The following is a 13,163-nucleotide window of genomic DNA, read 5'->3' as shown; positions in this document are numbered from 1 at the left end:
CATTCTCTGCTGTCAAAGGTTCTTGTTCATAAGGACTTTCTTCCAGCGTGTCTTGGCTCTTGGTATCTCTGCAGCGCAGATCTTCCGTTCTCTGTCCATCCCTGTTTGATCTCTCCTCTTTCCGTTGTCCCCTTTCCATTCAGACCTTAGTGCAAGCCAAGTCACGGCTGGAACTTCTTTCTTTCTTTCTTTCTTTCTTTCTTTCTTCATCTCTCTGGTCTTCTGGAAGATCTCCGTCTGCCTCTCCCGCATCTCTGTCTCTGCAGACGGCGTTCCCTTTCGCGAGCAGTTTCAGCTTCTCTGAGGACGCCTTTCATTTGATCCTTATTTTTCTGCATTTCACTTCTCCTCCCCTCTGGGTGACGTGTGCTGCGGGCTCTGACGTCCATTTGCGTTTCTTCAGTGTCTCTGTACTCCGTGTCTCTATAAGCGCTCTTTTGTTTAACTCCTTTGAGCAGTGTACCATAATAATTTACAGTAAAACAATAAAAATTTTGAAACAAATGAATCAATGACCTCTTACAGCACTGTTTCATTGAGCAGCCCATTTCTTAAGCAAGAAATCATCTCAAGCCCAGATGGATTAGTGTAGTAATGCGTACGCACACACGCGCGCACACATCGTCTGAAACCGCTTGTCCCATAAAAATTCATAAAACTTGTGCTCCACAAGCACCAATAGCATTACAAAGAACTTGTTTTTGTTTCTTTTTAAATTATTTGTCTCAAGAAGAAATTGAACCGTGCTTCTTGTATTTATGGAAATGACTTGTGTTCTTTGTAATATTGCGCACAATTTGTCACCTGCTTTTTTAAGATCAGCTGCAGATGCTTGATGCGGCTTTGAAACTGTGAAATTGTGTCGCATTGTCAGCTTCTTGCATAATGTGCAACGCAGTTATGTAACTTGCCAAGCGTTATGAAAAGGAAGGTCCCCTGCGGTGCTTCCTGTGCTCACGAATGCTGTGTGTGCGTGCGTTTGACACACAGGAGCGGTCACACACTGCTGGCCTTCTGGTTCTCGCGCCACGAAGGCAAATTGAACAGGCAACAGACCATCGAGCTGGGCCACCACATCCTCAAAGCGCACATCTTCAAGGTGAGCTCCGCTCGGCCTCACACTCGGAACAGTCACCGCGGTCCAGAAGGACGCGTCGGCAGAGACGCGCTGCGGGCGGCTCGGACGTGCAGCGCGTGTGGCCTGTGGGACCGCCCGATGGGTTCTTCCGCCGTTTCACTTTCGTCTCTAAAGAGCCCCCGACGATGCCGTGTTGAGCTGTGCTGTGAAGATACTCACTCACCTGTTTGTGTGGCTCTGCTGCCCTCTACGGGCGCTGCTGTGCCGCGGTACGTTTCCCGCCGCTGACGCTCCCCCGTCTCGTCTGCCAGGGCCTCAGCAAGAAGGTCGGCATCTCTTCCTCCATCCTGCAGGGCCTTTGGGTCTCCTACAGCACAGAAGGCCTCTCTTCTGCTCTGGCTTCGCTGCGAAATCTCTACACGCCGAACATCAAGGTAGTTCGGCCTCCAGGGAAACGGTCTTTATTGAGCGGACGGTCTCTTACGTAAACGTGCGCCTGGTCTGGGCGCTCGCCGCTCTACCATGTAAGTATGGGGGGAGGGGGGTGCTGAGTCTTGGGAAGTTCTCCACTCGGCGGTAAGTTAAGGAGCCAGTGCGCCTGTCGAAGTCGAAATGGTCACGTTGCTACAAAAAAACGCTTCAAAAAAGCTTCGTCCCACGTGATCTGAAGTGTGTTCTTTGCCCAGTTGTCTTCTGTCCAGTAACGCGTCGAGTGCTTGCAGGTGAGCAGGCTGCTGATGATGGGCGGAGCCAACGTGAACTACCGGACGGAGGTGCTGAACAACGCGCCGATCCTGTGCGCGCACGCCCACCTGGGCTACATGGACATGGTGAACCTGCTGCTGGAGTTCGGCGCCTCTGTGGACGCCACCTCGGAGAGCGGACTCGCGCCGCTGGGCTACGCCGCAGCCTCGGGACACCTGCCCATCGTGACGGCGCTGTGCCGCAGGAGAGCCAAGGTGCCGTTCCCCGAGTACACGCAAGCCTTCGGCCGACACCGAAGTAGCGGCAGGAGGCAGTAAAAACATTGTATGAAGTGCCATTTGAAGCCCGCAGAGCGAACCCACGAGTAGAGCGTTGTCCTTGAGAACTTTCGGCACATTTTGGCACATTTCTGCAAACCGTTTACTGTTGAACGTTGACGTGTCGCAAAGAATGTGCTCCAGGAGTCGCTCTCAGCAGGCGGGGGTAGAGAGCACCTTCAGGTCCAGGGTTGCTCTCTGCCACCCGAGAGGGATGCCATGCGCGCGCAGCAAGACCGGCGTGGTCGGTTGTGGGCCCTTTGCGTGACCATGCTCTGTCTGCCTGCGTGGCCTAGGTGGACCATCTGGACAAGAATGGCCAGTGCGCCCTGGTGCACGCTGCCCTCCGAGGCCACATGGAGGTGGTCAAGTTCCTCATCCAGTGCGACTGGACCCTGGGAGGCCAGCAGCAAGGGGTCTTCAGCAAGAGCCTCGCTGTTCAGCAGGCGCTCGTCGCAGCAGCCAGCATGGGCTTCACAGAGGTGCGCGTGAACCTGTATCGTCCTGGCGGCTACGCGGTGACCGTACTTCGGTCCTGGATTCTCATCGTCTCACTCTCATCTTGTAACCTTGCGAGCACTTCTGCTTTGTACAGTCTTAACCCCTTGAGTCACTGTTTCTCTAAAGGAAGCAGTTTAAAAAAAAAAAAAAAAAAAATGAAATAACAACAGGACACTGTTGAGCTACTCACACTGGGTTATATTTACACAGCATCTATTTCCATGGGCTGGAGGGGAGTCTGGTCAAAGTACCTTATATGTGATTTTTTCAAAATAATTTTTAAATTACAATAACCTTCCTAAACATCAATGAAGTATTTGTTTTTTTTCTTGAAACAAAACCTGGCATAATATGAAAAAATAAGACAATGAAGGGCAGGTACCACACTGGAAGATTTACCATGTTGAAAGGGATTTTAAAACACACACACACACACACACACACACACACACTTTCTGAACCGCTTGTCCCATATGGGGTCGCGGGAGCCGAAGCCTAACCCGGCAACTCGGGGCGGAAGGCTGAAAGGGGAGGGGACACACCCAGGACGGGACGCCAGTCCGTCACAAGGCACCCCAAGCAGGACTTGAACCCCAGGCCCACCGGAGAGCAGGACCCGGTCCAACCCACCGCGCCCCCCTCTGTTTTAAAAACTTTTCTACTAAATGTTTCTTTATAACACACACACACACACACACACACACACACACACACACACACACACACACACACACACACACACACACACATTTTCTGAACCACTTGTCCCATACGGGGTCGCGAGGAACCGGAGCCTACCCGGCAACTCAGGGCATAAGGCCGGAGGGGGAGTGGACACACCCGGGACGGGACGCCAGTCCATGGCAAGGCACCCCAAGCACGGACTCGAACGCCAGACCCACCAGAGAGGAGGACCCCGGTCCAACCTACCGCACCCCCCTCCGTTTTAAAAACTTTTCTACTAAATGTTTCTTTATAATAGAATTTTTAAATGTTACTGTTATAAGTTTAGTCTAGGTTAATCACTCGTTTTGCCGATTTGTTCCATTGTTTTTAATCCTGTAAAATGTATGAAAAATAATACTGTACTGCACTGGACTGTGGAATCATTCCAGTCTCCAGTCCCCGGAGCTCTGGCCGTGTGCTGATGATGGACCTGTGACAAAAATAATAACCCTAACCGTAACCTTAACATTAACTCTTTTCCACAGCCTTATCATCTTGCTGCTCTGGACTCTTCCTTTTAACTGGGAGGAGAATCATAAGATGCACTGCCTGAAAACCTTGGACAGCGTGCGTGGCTCACGTGTGTCTGATGAGCGCAGGTGTTTTGCGTAACCGGGACGCTGTCCGTCATACACGCTGGGGCCGGAGCGGCGCGCTGTGTCCCGGGAGGTCACTCGCTCACTTTATTCCCACAGATCGTGTCTTACCTGCTGGACTTGCCAGAGAAGGATGAGGAGGAGGTGGAGCGTGCGCAGATCAACAGCTTCGACTCACTTTGGGGAGAGACAGGTAGAGGCGGGTGTGTGCGTGCGTGCGTGCGTGCGTGCGTGCGTGTGTGTGTGTGTGGATGTATACAGAGCCCACACAGGCACTCCCCTGCTCCCCTTGTACATTCACAGTGGAATCCTGCTCCTGTCACTCCTGTCCTTATCCAACACCTCTAGGTACCGCAGCACCGCGTCCGCACACCAGCGAGTCTTTAACTGCAGTTAGTTTCACTTCGCTACCAGCAGAGGGACGTCGGTGTGCTGCTGCTGGATGTGTGGTGTGTCCACGTCTCTCAGAAGCAGCGCGCACGTGGCTGGGAACTTGCAGGTCCACTAACAGAGCTTCAGGGCCATCATTTATTTCTCCTCCCCAGTGCAGCGCAGCCACAGTGTAACCCTAACCCTGCCGCTGACCCCATGACCTCGCGGTGAGCGTGCGATTCGCCTTTGCGCTGACGAGATGCCGCGCTTCCACAGCTCTCACGGCTGCGGCAGGGAGAGGCAAGCTGGACGTGTGTCGGCTGCTGCTGGAGCAGGGAGCGGCTGTGGCGCAGCCCAACCGGCGCGGGATCGTGCCCCTCTTCAGTGCCGTCCGCCAAGGCCACTGGCAGGTGGGTTCGTTGCACTCGATGACCCTTATACGCTGGGCAGGACGTGGTGCGGTCCCAACACAAGAACAGAGAGGGTACACACAGTGGCGCAGTGTGCTCATGTCTGCAGGCAGTGTACCGAACTCGGTGCTAACCCTAACCCTAACTGTAACCCTAAAGTTCAGACAGAGATGTAACAGAGGCACTCGATCACTATAAGCCTAATTGATCACCCATATTCAGTACTCTGAGTACAGTGGTTTTCAGCCCAAACGCTGCGCATGAGACCAAAAAAGAATCACGTGTCCCAGATTAGATGCTGCTTTAATTTTTTCCTGACCAGATGATTTTGTGTGTGTGTGTGTTCTTTTTTTTTTTTTTTTTTTCACTTCTAGTGGTATTTATTTTACCGTCACTTTTTGTCTGGACTACTAACAAATCCTGCAGCGTTTTCATGAAAAGTTTGATCTAAAATAGATTATTTAGAATAAAAACATGTACTGATGTCATCTGACAGGGTAAGTCAGTACGTGACAGAGTAAACTCACATATCTTCACAGCGACGAAAGTGTGCTTGTGTTTGTGTGAAGCAGTGTTTGGACTCTACTTCATTCCGTTAGCTGTACAAGCGACCCTGAGTACCACAGTAACGTAGTACCACACCTGTGCTGCGTGTCCCTCGGCCAGATCGTGGACGTGCTGCTGACCCACGGCTCGGACGTCAACGTGGCGGACAAGCAGGGCCGCACCCCGCTCATGGTGGCGGCTTCCGAGGGCCACCTGGGCACCGTGGAGTTCCTGCTGGCGCAGGGTGAGGACCGCGTGACCACGTGGGGCCCCCGCTCCTTGAGCACACGTTCGCTCGGCAGCCTGGCTTTTATCGGCTCTGCCGCTCCGGGCGCTGCCGAAAGCCTTTCGAAGCCAAACGTACTCGGCCAGGGTCCGGTTTGAGGTAGAGCGTGCTCTTTCCAAAAAACAACGCTGTGCTCGCAGCGTGAAGTGAGCAGGTCAAAGTCAGTGGCCAGCAGGGGAGCAGTGGTTACACTTGCAGCCTTGCACTCGAGGACCTGGGTTCAGATCCCAGCTCCTGCTTTAGTACCCTTGCTCAAGGTACTTTCCCTGAAGCGATACAGTAAAAATTACCCTGCCGTATAGTAAATGGTAGATCAGTGTGACTTTTTGGAGAAAAGTGTGAGAAAAGTGCATGACCACATTTGTACATTTACATTTTCTTAATGCTTTCATCATTATCCATTACGTAAGTGCATGTAAAAGTAAACAGTCAGTCGTACCTTGAACCTGCCCTCCCCAGGAGCCTCCCTGCCCCTGACGGACAAGGAGGGGTTGACTGCGCTCAGCTGGGCGTGTCTCAAGGGCCACCTGCCCGTGGTGCGAGCCCTCGTGGAGAGGGGGGCGGCAACAGACCACGCCGACAAGAACGGGCGCACGCCCCTGGACCTGGCGGCCTTCTATGGCGATGCGGAAGTGGTGAGAGGGGTCCCAGCCTGGGGTCCGACACCCCGTTAATGTGACGGCCCACATTCCTGCAGCTCCCCACGTCATCGACCGCCGTCCTCCGCATCCGTCTCCCTCCCATGCGCTGCAGGTCCAGTTCCTCGTGGATCACGGCGCCGTGGTCGAGCACGTGGACTACAGCGGCATGCGGCCCCTGGACCGTGCGGTCGGCTGTCGCAACACTTCCGTGGTGGTGGCCCTGCTCAAGAAGGGAGCCAAGATAGGTAGGGCTGAGCGATGGCAGCGCGTTGGCTTCCTCTCACCTGACTCCCTCGGGCTGCAGGATCAGGTGGCGCAACGCGGGCATCGAACAGGAAACACACAGCACGAAGCGGCCTTTCCTCACAACCACAAATGGAAAGTGTGGCAGTCGCCCAGAGAGCAGCGGGGCAGACCTGAACCCGGTACTGTCCAGGCTACTGTGGCACCGCATAGCTGCTGGGTCAAAGCCCTTTGTGGATAGATGTAAGCACTGTATTCCTGTGCAGACATGCTATTGCCCACAGAGAGCGTGACCTCTGTGCCCCCAGTGGGCTCCTCCTCCGCTCATCTTACTAGTGATCCTGCGGCGACAACAGCACCTCCTGCTGTCCATTCACAATCCCAGCATGCCACTGTGCGCTGGGGGGTGGCCAAGGTCTCGCTCATCTCATCAAAATTTGACAGGCATCTCTCTGCAGCTGTGCTAAGATTTGCTCAGTAGGCGGGTAACGGGGTAAAAGAGGGTAACAGGGTCCCTTCATCTGCCCTCCACAGCTGCTCCCCTTGCTGGTGCCTTTCTGTTGGCTGCTGCTGTGTGCTGCATTGTGGGATTGATGTCCCCCACGCTGCCCCCTGCAGTGCGCCGCTTTATGCCATGTGCCCCACATGCCGAGCCGCGGTACGAGCTGTGGTACGAGCCGTGGTACAAGCTACAGTACGATCTCCAGTACAGTTTGTGGTACAAATTGCGGTACAATACGTGGGGCGAGCCGTGGTACGAGCTGCGGTCCGATTCATGGTACAAACGGGTAAAATCCGCGGTACGATCCGGGGTACGAGCCGGGCTCTTTCTGTCTCCTCTTCCCGCTCCGAGGCCCTCGGTCCTGCTTCTCACGGCTGCTTGTTTCTGCTCTTCTCCTCATGCCGCCGCCGCCGCCGCCGCCGCCTCCACCCCCTGTGTCGAACACCCCTCCCGCCTCTCGTGTGTCATGGCGATCCCCCCACCCCCCATGCCCCTTCACTCACGACACCGGCTCCTCACTCTCCCCGGCCCCGCCTCTCCCTGCGGTACCAGGATGTCAGACGCTCCCCAGTCGGCCTCGAGGTAAAGCCAAGGCAGTGTGCCGGGTGCTCTCGCGCCTCCCTCCTCCGCTCTCTTTCTCTGTGTCGTGGTGCCTCGGCAAGGCAGGCAGGCAAACAAACAAACAAACAAGCAAGCAAACAAACAAAGACGCTCCTCCCCAGAGGGCCCCCTGCAGGTATTAGCACCGAACCTTGTGCGGCGTGAGACACGGCCCCCCACCGAGTCCCCAGCGCCCGTGTGTCACCTGCTCGCCGGCCCCTCCCTCACCGTGTCATCAGCACCGTCACGCATGCGCCACCCCCCCGCTGCATGCGGCCCCGCCCGCCGTCGGCTGTTCTCTCGGCCCGTGTCGGCCTGCGCGAAAGGGGACGATCACGCTTCCGGCCAAGGTCTCCGCTAATGCCTGCGGGTGCACGCACACCTTGTTTCTGTCTGAGGCCACGCGTGTGTCCAGTTTGCCGCCTGACCGCCTTGTGTGCGACAGCAGTCTCTCGTTGCCTCATTGCTGCTCTCAGTCCAAGTGTGTGTGTGTCAGTTGACCGTGTTGCAGAGAAAGGTGCCACACGTGGGGTTACGCTGCAGCTACACTGCCTTACCGTGGTACTGCTGCTCCAGTCACGTGAACTTAACTTTCTTGGCGATTCCCAGCCAAAAATGGTCCGTCTAGTTATTTCCTTGGAGGCTTTTGAATATTTTCTTTCCGGAACATTTTTCTCCGTCAAAGCAGGATTTCTGCCGCCGCCCGATGAAATGACCCAGGTCTCCGTGTCGCTGGCGACGAGGTGAGGTGACTCGCGGTGCCGTACCGCACTGGGCGCTGCGGGAAACGACGCCGGTAGAAGGCGGCTCTTCTTGACGCTCAATGGTACAACGGAATCGGGCAGTGCAGGAAGGTTCCGGGGGCCCTGAGGAGGCCCTCTTACACACCACAGTTACAGCCACTGCCTTGTGTGTGAAGGTGCAGTAAAAATACCCTGCTCTATAAATGGGTGAATAAGACGAGGCTCACGCCGTAAGATGATGATGATGATAACAGTAATAATAATAATGTAATAATGCTCAGCGGCTTTGAGCCGTTACAACAGCAGGGCACGTGAGCTGTAGGAAAGCACACTTCTCTGCAGCAGACGCGTTCCTCTCCTTCGTGACCTTTTTCCACCGTCTTGTTGTTGCCATCAATCCATCCGGTGTGTCTTCTCGTTCTTTCGTAACTCATACGTTGTTGCTCGTGCTCTTTCTTTCCTTCTCTCTCTTGCTCTCTGTGTCAAGAGCGCGTTTGCATTCTCGGGCCTTTTTGTACCCATCATGCACGCTGTGTGCCACAGGTCCAGCAACTTGGGCGATGGCCACCTCAAAGCCGGACATCATGATCATCCTGCTGAGCAAGCTCATCGAGGAAGGGGATGGCTTCTACAAGGTGAGCTTTAGGCGCACCGCGACCGTATCCACCGCGCCCTCCGGGTCTTGATCTGATGTCGGAGACCCTAAAGCCGGAGACGGACACGGCATTCCGCTTGGCGGGGGCTCGAATGTAAGAGCCCTGCTGGGTTTATCTCCGAGGAGCGAGTTTGGGCTTCGAGTCCCTCCTGACGCCTGAGCGCCACAACACGTTTACATTTATTCATTTAGCAGCCGCTTCTCTCTCAAGCAAATTGGAATGATTATTGAATTTGTCCAAGGTGCCTTCCTGTTAGATACAGTGAACCGCCTACAGTCACGCAGCAGAGGTACGGTGCGCGCACACGCACACACACATGCACAGCTGGCTTTGGGAGGTAAAACACGCAAACTGTGCACAGACTGAGCGTGGATCGAACCCGTGTCGCTTAATTTACCTTGATGTCATACGCGCAAATGAGCTGTAACAATGTCTCCGAGTTTGTGTCACGAAGGTTTCTCAGGGACGTGTTCCCTTTGCCAGGCTCAAGCAGAGTGTGCGCACTGCACATGTGCGTTTCTTTCCGTTTACAGCCCGCCTGCCGAGAGCTCCGTTAGCGCGGTCTCTGACTTCAGGGTTTCCCTCAAACAGACTCGGTCCAAGTTATGATTTCACTCGTTTCAGGGACTTTCTCCACATTTTTCCACACGAAGCCTGTATGTTCTCAGGTTGCTCACCTTTGAAAACGGCAAAAAAGATGTCCCGCAGCCCTGTGTGCAGCTGTAGTGAAGCAAAAAGAATTGTCCTGTACAGCTAGGTTCAGTTCGGTTCAAATTGGTTCAATTTCATTCAGTTCGGTTCAGTTTGGTTCAATTCAGTTTGATTCAGTTCAGTCGATTTCAGTTCAGATCAAATCGGTTCAGTTTTGTTCTGTTCAATTCAGTTCCGTTGCATTCTTTTCAGTACAGTTCGGTTTCACTCAGTTCAGATCAGTTAAGTTGAATTCAATTCAGTTTCATTAAATTCAGTTCATTTCAGTTAATCTCAGTACAATTCAGTGAGATTAAATTCTCTTTCATTCAGTTCAATCCAGTTCGAATCAGTTTGGATTGAGTTCAGTTAAATTCAGTTTGGTTCCATTCAGTTAATTTCAGTTCAGTTTACATTTGCATTTATATTTATTCATTTAATCGATGCTAAAGAGAAGGAGAGACTTGGATACAGACACGTGATTCTAAAGTTCAGTTAATTTGTCAGGTTCCACCACATGAACCAGTATAAATCACATGAGTTGCTGCGTAAAACTTGATCCATATTCACCAGTTTCTAATCAAGATCAATGATTTATTCTTGATCATTTCTCTTATTATTTAATAATCAGATTATTAAATAAACATCTGCATGTATATCATGCTCTTAAGAGACTGATGGAGACGTGAGTCCGAAAGAGACGAGTAGAGACAGATTCAGCATTTGTGAGTGACATGGGGAGCTCATTCCACCACATTGGGCCCAGGACCAAAAAGCTTTTGTGCTTTGGATTTCGGAACTTTTGTGCATAGGACCACCAAGTGAGCCGAGGTGGAGGAACGTAGCAGTGTGGTTGGGGTGTAGGGGGTGAGCAGGTACTGTAGATATCGGGAGCAGCTCCATTCCATTCCATTTACAGTACATTACATTTACAGTGTAGCTCGTGCTTTTCTCCAAAGCGACTTCCAATGAACTCTAGTGTTATGAGCCCACACACCTTATTCACTGCGGTGACTTACGCTGCCAGATACACTACTTACATTGGGCCGCTCATCCATACGTCAGTGGAACACACTTCGATTCAGTTCAATTCAATTCAGTTCAACTCAATTCAGTATGTTTTCATAGAGCTCTTCTCATACAGTGACACAGAGCATTTCAACACAGGCATAAGGCAAGAAACACAAACGCATCAGATAAGAAACAAAGAAGACCGTTAACTAATGACTACCATAGTATAGCACTTTTATAGAGCTATAAGTATGTCTACTGGCCACAGAGGAAAGAAAGAAAAACTCCCACCTGAATGCTGAGGGAGAAAAAAAAACCTCTGGGGGTTCAAGGGCCAGTGGTTGCCCACCGCTCCTGGGCATTCTAGGTTAAGTAACAATTCTAAGCCAGTTAACAAGTAATTATGATATTGTTGCCATACGGTACGTTAAATCCCCAGATCAGCAAGGGACGTCTCGTCCGTCATGGCTGGGGATTCAGTTCAATTCAGTGCCGTTCCTTGCTGATATTGGACGTGGACCCTGGTAAAAAATATGCACCACTCTGGCAATTCTGCACACTTGTCCACTGAATGTTGCCTTAAATATGACTATCATGTGGAAATAATCGTTCCGATGAAATGTGTTAATATTTAAGCAATTAGCCTTAACATGTCATTGATGTAAAAACCTTTTTTGTATTATTCTATATTTTCTGTTCTTTGTGTCTTTTTATACACGTTGCTTTTGATAATGCATTTTGTATGAGAAAAAGTTTTACTGTGTATAAGATACATATGAGATTTTTTCTGCATCATGTATGGCACCATGATATTTATGCTCGGCATAAGGAACACCCTGTGTGCGTGTGCGTGTGTGTGTGTGTGTGTCTGACAGAAGGGGAAAGTGAAGGAGGCTGCCCAGCGCTACCAGTATGCTCTGAAGAAGTTCCCTCGCGAGGGCTTCAGCGAGGACCTCAAGACGTTCCGCGAACTCAAAGTGTCCCTGCTGCTGAACCTGTCGCGCTGCCGCAGGAAGATGAACGTGAGTCTGTACATTTCCCATCATGCATCCCACCCACTCTGATCGCCGTCATGCTGCCTTTATACAGTACCATGTGTTTACGCATGTCTTACGCACACGGTGGCGCTCGAACCCCTGAGGGATTAGGCAGCGGGCACACATGCGCACGCGCATCTTGGTCAATGTTTGTCACCCTCGCGTTTCGAGCGATTCGTGTGGCATGAGAGACTCTGCCGGCACAGCTGATGCGTCCAAGCGCTTTGCTCCGCTGACTCGGCACGTGACCCTCCCGCTGCTGTTCCTTGCAGGACTTTGGGATGGCCGAGGAGTTTGCCAACAAGGCCCTGGAGCTGAAGCCCAAGTCGTACGAGGCCTACTACGCCAGAGCTCGAGCCAAGCGCAGCAGCAGGTGACCGCGGGGGAGCGTGGGGGGGAACGTGGAGAGGGGGCCCTTGTCATTCCCGTGACCTGTCTGTATTGTTGCTCACTTATTCAACATCACAAGTGATGTCTAGCAGTGTGTCAGCCAGGAGGGCACTTTCCCTTTTCAAACATAATTGTTTCGGAGATTGTCCTTTTACCGAGTGCCGAGTGTCACGTTGTCCCGTTGAGCCGTCTGTTTTTCACACTTTGTACGGACACCGATTGTACACATTTTCACTTTCAACAGTTCAGCAGCTCGTGTTTTGGATTCTCGTATTTTTGAATTTCCTGTTTCACTTACAGTGCTGTCAAAAACTCTTTCCCGCGTCCAGCTGTCTCTGTTTTACCAGCTGCTGGACATTAAATGCGATGAGATGTTTCCGTCAGTCCCGGCGGTGAGTGACTGGAGCCTGAGAGAGAAAGCGGGACTCCAGTGCCGGACTTCAGTGCTGTTTTCATATCATCTCCTTGGTGTGGAACACAGCGAAACGTTCAATCGTAGGTGTGAAATGCTCTCGGTCAATAGCCGCTTGTGTCACCTTTAGCTGTAATGACCGCAACTAAACTCTTCCTCTAGCTCTTGTCCAGGGTCTCACATCACTGCAGAGGAGTGTTGACGTCTCTGTAGAGCAGCCAGTCTTGAGTCCTTACTGGTGATTCTGAAAACTGGCTGTAGGTTGAATGTTCCAGAGTTTTTGAGAGAAAAGGGAGAAGGGACACTGGCAGTTCTGGGGAAGGTCATTCCACCACAACGGACCCAGAACCGAGAACTTCCAAGCTTTGCTTTTCGTGCGCGAGACCACCAAGTGAGCAGAAGTAGATGAGCGAAGGGGCCTGGCTGAGGAGACGCGGTTGATTAAGTCTTGTAAATAGCTGGGAGCAGTTCTATTGATGCATTTGTACACAGTAACCAGGGTTTTGAATTTGATTCGGGCAGCTATAGCTGTGCAGCCAGTGCAGAGAAATGAGTAGAAGAGATACATGAAAACACTTTGTCAAATCGAACACAACTCATGCAGCAGAATTCTGTAGAAGCTGCAGAGATTTGATGGCATTAGCAGGAAGGCCACACAAGAGAGAGTTGCAGTAGTCCAGACGGCAAGTCACCATGGCCTG

General features: G+C 52.1%; 1 protein-coding gene across 5 annotated transcripts in view; it reads left to right on the top strand.

The window, feature by feature from the left end:
* Positions 1 to 13,163, top strand: part of tanc2b (tetratricopeptide repeat, ankyrin repeat and coiled-coil containing 2b) — a 114,978-nt gene that overhangs the window by 90,662 nt on the left and 11,153 nt on the right. For 4 of the 5 annotated variants that reach the window (XM_029250453.1, XM_029250455.1, XM_029250457.1 and 1 more), the window contains 13 exons: positions 991 to 1,099; positions 1,390 to 1,512; positions 1,801 to 2,037; positions 2,397 to 2,582; positions 4,023 to 4,116; positions 4,572 to 4,705; positions 5,372 to 5,495; positions 5,997 to 6,172; positions 6,291 to 6,423; positions 7,476 to 7,505; positions 8,810 to 8,901; positions 11,499 to 11,645; positions 11,933 to 12,033. In XM_029250453.1, the coding sequence (XP_029106286.1) occupies positions 991 to 1,099; positions 1,390 to 1,512; positions 1,801 to 2,037; positions 2,397 to 2,582; positions 4,023 to 4,116; positions 4,572 to 4,705; positions 5,372 to 5,495; positions 5,997 to 6,172; positions 6,291 to 6,423; positions 7,476 to 7,505; positions 8,810 to 8,901; positions 11,499 to 11,645; positions 11,933 to 12,033 (1,686 nt within the window). The remainder of the gene's footprint in view (positions 1 to 990; positions 1,100 to 1,389; positions 1,513 to 1,800; positions 2,038 to 2,396; positions 2,583 to 4,022; positions 4,117 to 4,571; positions 4,706 to 5,371; positions 5,496 to 5,996; positions 6,173 to 6,290; positions 6,424 to 7,475; positions 7,506 to 8,809; positions 8,902 to 11,498; positions 11,646 to 11,932; positions 12,034 to 13,163) is intronic. The other variant, XM_029250454.1, reaches the window with a different exon arrangement.

Source organism: Scleropages formosus, chromosome 3 (assembly GCF_900964775.1).
Source record: "Scleropages formosus chromosome 3, fSclFor1.1, whole genome shotgun sequence".
Taxonomy (NCBI): domain Eukaryota; kingdom Metazoa; phylum Chordata; class Actinopteri; order Osteoglossiformes; family Osteoglossidae; genus Scleropages; species Scleropages formosus.
The sequence above is the reverse complement of the archived record's forward strand: the minus strand, read 5'-3'. Positions and strand labels throughout refer to the sequence as shown.